The sequence below is a fragment of the Rhodamnia argentea genome, chromosome 6 (assembly GCF_020921035.1).
Source record: "Rhodamnia argentea isolate NSW1041297 chromosome 6, ASM2092103v1, whole genome shotgun sequence".
Classification (NCBI taxonomy): Eukaryota; Viridiplantae; Streptophyta; class Magnoliopsida; order Myrtales; family Myrtaceae; genus Rhodamnia; species Rhodamnia argentea.
In genome coordinates this window covers 30,743,332-30,753,029 of record NC_063155.1, presented here as the reverse complement: position 1 = coordinate 30,753,029, position 9,698 = coordinate 30,743,332, and the positions used below count along the sequence as shown (strand labels likewise).

General features: G+C 40.0%; 2 protein-coding genes across 2 annotated transcripts in view; both read right to left on the bottom strand.

The window, feature by feature from the left end:
* Positions 1-9,698, bottom strand: part of LOC115745945 (THO complex subunit 4A) — a 28,345-nt gene that overhangs the window by 5,157 nt on the left and 13,490 nt on the right. The gene's annotated exons all lie outside the window — the stretch shown is intronic.
* LOC115745946 (zinc finger protein ZAT8-like) lies at positions 7,751-8,509 on the bottom strand. Its single transcript, XM_030681591.2, has one exon. It carries the CDS (start codon positions 8,399-8,401, stop codon positions 7,886-7,888), a length of 516 nt encoding a protein of 171 aa, XP_030537451.1. The 5' UTR covers positions 8,402-8,509; the 3' UTR covers positions 7,751-7,885.

Genomic DNA, 9,698 nt, shown 5'->3' with positions numbered 1-9,698 from the left:
CTAACATTTGCGGTCTGTCGCATGACCAATCTTTGGCTTAGACTCAGAGCAAGCGAGCCTATTGTGAGCCATCTTTGCCAGTGCCCTTTGGTTCGTAGCCTGGAAGATAAACGCGCATTATCGGGCACAGCCATTTTCCCAGTGTGCTGTTGCCGTGATGATTCCCAAATGGTTTTCTTGCAGAGGACAATCGTCCGCTATTGATCGTCAATATGACCGCAGAAACTAGATCTGATCGTCGGCCTAGCATGGTGTCTCATCGTTTGAGCAGGTGTAGAGGTTACTACAAAATCATTTGGGAGGCGCTTGGCACGGTCCATCCTCTTGACAAGATCCAACCATTCCTAGTGCTGCAAGGAAGGAAATTGGCTTCGAAATGAGAATGCTCAATCTCTGAGCAGCGAGCTGATCCCCTGATAGCTCATGCTCTGAACTTGGACTTTACGCGCAATCGATGTGAAGCACATGAAATCGAAGAACAGCCTCTTGTGTGTTACTGCTACGAGCCTACGAGTCGGCCTTGCGAAGAACAACTACGTTTCTCATAGAAACGAAGTTATTACATAAGATCTAATAGTTTGTGGTCCTAAGAAACATAAATACAGTCACCCGTTGAGTCAGTGATCAAGACCGAGCAGATATGCTCAACGGATGGCTCTGAACATATTGTACTGATCCGAAGGATCGGAAGCGTTACCACAACAAAGAGAAAGAGCGACTGGAATTAAGTCGAACAGGTAAAAGGTTGTGAAAAGAAAATTGTGGTCCTAAGAAACATATATGCAGTCCTAAAGTTGGAATGCTCGTATGATGATGCTTGAGCTTACATGCTCCTCAGGTACGCACTGCCAAAGGGTCCGCGGTTGCCCAACCTATTTGTAGACCGGACAAAGGGTCAACGGCCAGGATTTGTCCGGTCATCACTGCCTCCTTCGTCGCGTGCCCGAGTGCCGGAGGACTCCATTGCGGTTGCAGATGCCAGCAGCTTCTATCACCAAAAACTGATGCGCCGAGAAAGTAGGGAGGGAGAGACAGAGGGACGGGGGTGGTTTCCGAAGTAAGAAAGGAGAAGGGATTTGACGTTAATGGAGAGAGAGTATCTTCCAAGCATATGCTCGGAGCATTATCTTTGCTGATTCATTCTCTTTTGCCTGTGCTTTCTATTATTTTAATTATAATTATTAGCCAAATCCGGCCGCCACCGATTTCGCCAATTTCACTTCTACCCGTTCTATAGAGTTTGTACTCGTCTTGTGTGCGCATTGTCTTTCTTAATCACTTGGTTTAAGCTTCTGGTAGGTTTATCCGACATGATGTCTGTGTCAAGTTTCACCCCCAAATTCATTTCGCATGTGAAACTCCTAATTCGTCAGCTCCACCAGCCCGGTTTGCATGTAAGAAGGGGTGTTAAAGTTTCCCCGTATTGCGTGTCCGTGGATTTATGCAAATTTTAAACTTATGTTGTCTCCTTTCACATGTTAACTTAAACTTATCAATCAGATGTAATCACGTATTTGCATTGATCTGCAACCTCTCTTAATCAAATGAAGTTTAATCTTTGCCAGATTATTAAAAACATCAACTGTCGCTAATTGGTGATGGGTGATCGAGACTTTGAGAGTTAAGGGGTTACAAGTTGTCACGACAATGCTCTTTCATAAACCCTACTCACGTCACGTGTAAGGCAACAACCACTTTGGACTAATTAAGGCTTTGTGCGTTTCGCAAAAAGCAACTCTCGAGAAGACATTCACCAAACACTGTTGTTTTACCAAAAAAAAAAAAAAAAAAAACTCTCGAGAAGACATTTTTTTATTTTTCGGCGTTCATTTCTCGGAAAATAAATAAGTCAAGAAAAATATTTCCCATCAACGAAAAAAATAGATTCAAAAGTGAGGAAAATAATTTCCTTTAAAAAGAGGAAATTATTTTACGTGGAGACTAATCTCTCTCTTCTCTTTTCTCTCTATACATGCTTTGAATTTATTTATTTATTTTTTCTATTTTTTATTTGAATAATATTTTGTTTGTAATTTTTCTTTTTTTTTTTACTCCCGCTATAAACCGAGCCTCGATGATCGGCCACAGAAGTGGCTAGCCGAGCCTCAAGCTCGGCCGATCTTGGTGAGCTCAAGCTTCCCTATGGCCGTCGCCAGCCCGTCGCGGTAGAGGAAGGAGGAAAAAGAAAAGGAAACAAAAGAAAAAATAAAAATAAAAGAGAAAAGTAAAAATAAAAAAAAATTTAAAAGTGATTAAAAAAATAGAAAATTATTAAAATAAGTGCACGGAGGAAAATCAATTTGATTCTCCATACCAAACAACGAAAAGTATTTTTTAGTTCATTTTCTAGTTTCAATCAAACACCGAAAAATATTATCATTTTCCTGGAAAATGACTTCTTGAAAAACATTATCGAGCAACATCACATTTTCCTCAAAAAGAAAGGGGCCTTGATGTTTTGTGACTAAACTAATCACGATCTCGAGCAAAAACTTCAGGATTTGCCAACTGCACGTCGCACGCATTCGAATGTTTGGGAGTCGAATGTGAATGAAGCCTGCTATTCGTTGGTTTCATGAGTTAGTCATTTTTAGCTGTCGACTGAATGTCGCCATTATACTGTTAAATCCCACTAATTATGATTTGAGTTTCGTGTTGGTATGAAATGTGGAATATTCCGTCATCCATTTCTAGCTTTTCTATTGAGTTGGTGTCCGATCTAGCATACCTCCAAGGAAAATAAAGCTGCTTTTTAATGGGAATTCGATGCGTTCATTGATGCGGAATCAAATACTAGAGTTTGCACATTGAAAAATTTGCGGTGTCGCCATCGTGAGCAAGTGGCTAAACGATGTTCCAGCTACACGTTAAGAAAGATAAGAGTTGTATAGTCCAATTACGGACAGCTCGATTTCCTCTACTGCTTGAGATAAAGTATTTTTAACTTAATGTGCTTTCCCAATAAGCGCGCGTGGCAATTTTTGCCTCCATAACAAATAATAAACACGCATGAAAATCATCGACAGATTCTCTCGCGAAGGAAAAGTTAACCAATCTTTATTCAATGCCATCTCTGAACCTTTTAGAAAGTAGTTCAATCTGTTCAATGATGTTAAAATTACAAATAGAATACATTTATGTGGTTAATATAATATGTTTAGTTTAAGCCCGATTATTGTTGTTGTTCTATTTCGTCCCCGTGTTTTATTTATTTGTCTGATTTAGTCCCTCAATTGTCTTTTAATTCTCTCCTCTCAATTGCTGCCATGTCAAATTTCAATTTAATCCCAGTACAAAGTCTTCATTAGTTACGTCTCAATATTAAGCCCAATCATAGCACGTTAATTAAACGGACTGCACCACACAGAACTTTTAAGATATGAACTCTTATACATAAAAGTGCTTAAAATTGTACTTGCATGTTATAAGTATTTCTAAATGTATCTAAACATGTCGCGTGAACACAAGGAGCATTTTCAATTGTTTGACTAGACGAGTCTAGACGAGTTATATGCAAGGAAACGGGTCAACTCACACTCGACATGTTTATCATTCATCACGATCAAGCTTATACAAACACATTAACATATTAGTGTGTAAATTCCGTCAAGAGGTTGTTTCGAAAATGAATGGTCCTCCGTAAGGGTCATCGAGGTTTATCTTGACTAATATTTGACGACTCTCACCATTCTCAAATGAAGACTGCTGCAGAGAAAGGACCAAAATATCATAGTTTCAGGAGAATAAATCATATCATATCAACAGAGAAGCCAATCAGTGTGCGGATGAGCGGGCTAAGATGGGGATTGAAGGACCTGAAGTTGTTCTTCTCGACCATAGTACCCCACCCGGTGACGTTAAAATATTTTGTTCTTAGCTGATAAGAACAGGCCCATTACTCCACGGGCCCTTTGTAGTACTGTGTTATAGTTGGACTCCGTGCTTCTCATTAGTCCTTGAATGAAATCCCTAATTTACCCAAAAAGTTGCGACCAAAAAAGGGGATTTGAAGATTGGTTTTAAGTAGGTGGCTCGGTAAAAATTCGACAAATTTTACGGGGATGAGTACAATGAAAGTCCTAAATTTTTATTATGAAAGTACAATTGAGCTCCAAAACTTTCAAAAAATATAATTAAATCATAAAACTTATCAAACTAGAGCAATTAAGTAGTTCCGTTAACTCCATCAAACTTTTTTTTGGTCGAAACTCCATCAAACTTGGCTAAATAAAGAATGCTGAGGTAACTTTTTTATTATTTTCTCTTTCCTATGTGGCAATGATTTGTCTAAAACAATAGTAATAAGGCTAAAACGACGTCGTTTTGGCCCAAATCTATTTTTTTGAAATAAAAAATATCTAAATTATATTAAAAATAAGTAAACACGAAAAAGAAAAGGAAAAATTAGGCGAGAGCAACCCTCGCCACCGCCACCCCACCATGGTTAAGAAGTGCCGGGGATGGCGGGGGGATGGTTGGCAAGGGCCGATGTCCCCCGTTTTGCCTTCTTCCTCTTTTTTCTTTAGTTTAGTTTAACTTTTGATCTAATTTAAATAGCATTTTATTTATTTATTGAAAATAAAATTTTATTCAAAAAATTATAGGACCAAAACGACGTTGTTTTAATATTATCATTCATGTTTTGGCTACATCGGCGCCACATAGGAGAGAAAAAATAATAAAAACGTCGCTTAGCATTCTCTGTTTGCAAAGTTGAACAGTTAACGGAAAGATTATATTGCACCAATTTGACAAATTTTAAGACTTGATTATACTTTTTTGTAATTTGTAGGACTCAATTGCACTTTGACGATAAGTTCTAAAACTCCGAACGTACTTATCCCAATATTACAGCACCAAGTTTTAAGGAAGAGAGGGCCCTCATTCCTCATTTATCTTGCATAAAAAAAAAGAAGATTAGTTTTAGTTCTCACAAAAAATAATTGAATCATTTTTATCATTAATTTTAGCATTCATGCATTACATTTGCATTTTATAGGACTGGCAACGGAAGCAATTAATTCATTAAAATTCGTAATATTAGTTTGGGGGCAATTAATCTAGATATTATAATATTTCAAATCTTAAAGGATAAATGAGCAAATTGTTTCAATAATATCGTAGAGATATCAGAAAATGTCCTTTGAATGAAAATATGAAAGATATATGGGCAAGAAACCCTAATCTCACACCTATATATACATATGTCGTGGACCTTCACAAAGGGGGGAATTCATTCAAAAAAAATTCAGAGACCCACGAAAAAAAGAGAGAGCAAGAGAGACACTAGATCCCTCTGAGGCCTTGTGTGGATTCGGCTCAGTCCTTGACACCATTCGTCCTTTGGCGCTTCTGCTCTTTCTCGATGCTATCCGTTTGATCCAAGCAGTCGTTTAGCGCTATTTTAGGCCACTGCTCAAGGCGATTTTCCTTGCTGTGGACCAGTCACGTTACCTTGTTGATTGGGGACTATTGCAATGCAGGAATTTCAGCCACGATCCTGCCGATCGAATCGAGAGCCATCACTGCAAGGTCCAAGAAAGTCCTATCGTTGTGGCCGTACCACAAGTTGCTGATCCGCAAGTCCTTCCTTCTTGAGCCGGTCCGTAAGAGTTGAAGTTTGATTCATCAGATTTCGCGCAAGTCCGAAAAGGAAAGAGCATATCTCGAGGATTAGGTATAGTGTCCTATTCTATACTTCAGAATATCATCGTTGTCTATTTTGCATGAATTGTGCATTTCATTGCATATCTTGAAGATTTTGTTCCTTGATTTAGGATAATGCAATATTTGATTGTCTAATTTGGAAGATTGTGCATAAAAAGTTCAATACTGCATATCTGACTCGGATATCCTTGAAAATCTTGCAACATGTCACTTGCCTAATTGGAAAGATTGCACGTTTAAATTTGGATTTTGAATATTTTTGAAAAATTATGATTCATTGTAAATATTTTGAGATCTTTGTGATAATCTTGTGATAATCCGAAAATCTTTCTGAATATACTCAAGATACCAAAATATTTCAAAATATGATCGATTAGAAATTTCCTTATCCGCAACCGCATATATGGGAATAAGTCTATCTATCGGGCTTTACATTGAATTATTTTCCTAGCGGGTATTTCGAATTTTAAGGTCGACCTGTCAGGCTTTAGATCGAAACTTAATTCGAAAGAAATAGCAGTGATTATCTTTTCATTAAAAGATTTGCAACTTCAATTTAAATTCACCCATAAAAACTAAAAATCACAAAAAAAAAATCAGAAAATTCGAAAAAGAAAATAAAAATTCTTGTCTCATGTCCGTAAATTTATTGTCAGAAAATATAAGAAAAGAAAAAAAAGATTAGGAAGATATGGTTTCTTAAAAACCACGTCTTATCATTTTTAGAAAGATAGGCTTTTCTAGAAATCCTATCTTATGGATTGCGTTCGATAAATAAAATCTTCCGAATCCATTAGGATAGGTTTTAAAAGATGTAAACATAGGATAAAAAAGATTTTCTTAAAAATTTTGGGAATTAATGCAAATTGAATCCGAAAAAAGTTAAGATAGTCTTGAACCAATTCACCATCATTTTTCATTAATTTTTAATTTCGAAAATTACACACAAAAAAAAAATTCATAAAAAGAAAACCCAAAAAATTTACACCTTTTAAGCTTCAAGTCGAAATTCATCAAAATCGCCAAATCAAACTTTTTCATGAAATTAATACCGAAAGGGCATTAATTGAAAAATTAATGTAACAAAGTCTTGTGGTTTGCGGGAATAAAATAGTTTTCTCCCACTATTTTATTTAGGTTTCTAATCGACCTACTAAAAACGGCTTCAAAAAAAATAAAAATATTTTGCAAGATAATCATTCGAATCATGAGTCACGATTTGATAGAACTTGGGAGAGTTCAAGCTAAGTTAATTAATCTGATTAATTAATTTGGTAATCCATTAACCTAAAATTGGAAAATCCGATTTTTAAGCCGCAACACTATTTTGCATATAATTGAATGCAAGCTACGCTTGGGCATGACTCCATGTTTATGGAATTACTACCAACCTAAGCATCTTCCTCCCCGTACCACCGGCAACTGTCTCCTTCTACTATGTGTGTTTCGCCGCCATCAGGATTGACAAGGACTTGAGGATGATCCCTTGCCAGTGGCGATGAGCTCTCTCTCTCTCTCTTCAATCTCAAATTGGTGCAGATTACAGGTCATAGACCTCGAATCACACCGATGGCGGTTGACCTCGGCACCTCCCTGAACCGAGACCCATCCGCGAAGGAATGCAGCCCAAGGGGCGGCCGTAAAGAAGACAGAAGACAGGCGAGCGGACGGCACAAGAAAAGACAGAGGCGAGCTAAGCTTAGAAGCAACCGAGAGGATAATATCATAATAGAGACTTGAGAATGAGCCTAGATCTTTCTTTCTTTTTTTTGTCATTTAATGGGACCAATGATCGCACGCCTCTCGTGACTCGTCCGTTCCTCGAGAAAGATCTCCCATCAAGTATTTTCGGTTGGCTTTTTATTGCACTTTTATCATCAGCGCCATGTACAATTCCTTTTTAATTTATTGAACCGAGCACAAACTTCAGATGTTGATCAATCTTCGGATCACACAAAGAGGCCAACAAGGAAAAGCTTAGCCGTATATGCAGTCGCAGGCAACGAAAGCTGCAGAGCGTGATCATCCTCCCACTCATCTCGTTCAAACACAACACAATATGCGCTCATGAAACAAGAGAACATCCATGCAAAATAATACAGTATCTGATTCGAAATATCAATCAATGAATTCAAAAAAGAAGAGAAAAGAGGTCTCTGGGCACCGACTAAAAGGCTAAAAGCTGCTTTGTACACCATAATCTACTCTCTCTAAGCCCCTACAAAACGAGATCTAGCATCAAAGGCGGCGCAACCTTTCCTAAACGCAAGGTCAAGTCGTCCTCCATCGGCGACGAGTTCAAATCCAAGCACATGACTCTCTTGCTGTTCGATTTCTTCAACACTGGCACAGGCTTTGCGGCTGCTGCCAAGCTCTCCGTCATGGCGGCCCTGTGCCTCCTCATGTGACCGCCGAGGGCCTGGCCGATCGGGAACTCGAGGCCGCATATCGAGCACTCGTGCGCCTTCGGCTTGGCTGGCGAGGAATCCGCGGCGCGGCCGAGGTGGAAGAGGTCGCCGGAGATCAGCTTTGGCCTCTTGTGGCTGGCTCTGTGCCCTCCGAGCGCCTGGAAGGACGAGAACTCCCGATTGCACGTCTTGCAAGCGAACATCCGCTCCGTGGGCCACGACTTTCGGTTTGAGTCGGGGCTCTCGCCGACTCGGGAGAGGAGCATCAAGCAATTGGCCATGGCCAGGGCTTCGACCTCCGTGTCCCCTCTCTCTCTCTTCACCATCTCTGGAAGTCTGTAGCAAGAGAATGTGAAATCGAAGCGGCTGCCTTTCTCTGGTTTCTTCTTTTGCTGCGGAGTTGGGATGACTGGTATGAGAGTGTGTGGTGGAGTGCGAGCCTTATATAAGGGACGAGAAGCGACGGTGGGGAGCGAATGACCTATTTGCTTACGCTAAGTGAAGTGGCGAAAAACCCCTTGAGTTTCTTGGGGAGTAAGTAGGGACATGGAGGGTATTATTTTGGCGGAGCTTGCGTGGGCATGAAGGGCAAACATGGCAAATAGCCGCCAAAAGGGAGAGCGAGGATAGCGTGACCGCGTGCACAGATAAGAGTGTGAATCAGGGAAGTCGTCACAAGTGAGCGAGGCGGTTGTTGCTTTGACTTTTCTAGAAGCTTTCGCTTGCAATGTTGGAGTTGCCCGCGGAGTCCAGGCGCGTGCGCAGCAAGAATGAATACTCACAGACATTTAACTGTTTTTTATTCCGCCAAAATCTTTATAAACGAGGCAAATAAAGAGTTTGGAAAATTTTGAATTTTAAAGATAAGGACTTTCGACTACAATATGGCGTAAAATTTTATGGAATTCACTATCACTAATCTAGAAATTTAAGCTACTGAGATGATAGCCCGATTCAAAATTCAAAAATTACTTTTTGGATGCTGACTTGCCAATTGATTTGGTTGAAATATCGGCCAGCCATTTGTGGACCATTGCAATTGGACGAACCAACCGATACATTCTGGAAGGACGTGGAGAAAGTATGAGGAGGGTTCGCCCGAATTGATGACGTGGAGAACACGTCTTTCATCGAACTTGTAATAACCGGCTTGCATTTCTTTTCCTCGGTCCAAAGGAGCTCCTAAATTACGTAAAAATCCCAGAAAGCGGTCCCCTCCATACGAGGGTGGGTACTGGGAAGGAGTTACTAGGTCTCACGCGCTCTGGGAGTACGCGGGCAATGCGTCGCTACGGGACGATTCACAAATCACAACGTCTAGCGAGGGGAGCGAGTCATTAGAGACTTAACGCGACAGCAGCGCGGCGAAGCGATGCAACAACCGTGGAACGTAAGTTGTGACGTCACCGCCTTTATTAAATGGACACAATTTTTTTTCTCTCTCTCTATCCTGTATTTTTAACTCTCCTCATCAATTTGTGTTCCGTCTCTTTGCAGAGCACACCTGCTTTCTCATTCACACGTATCCGAGATCATTTAACTCTGTTTAATCTCCACAAATGCACATAATTGCACATCGAATAGGTTATTTACATAAGGCAACGGGCATGCCTAGGATTGGCC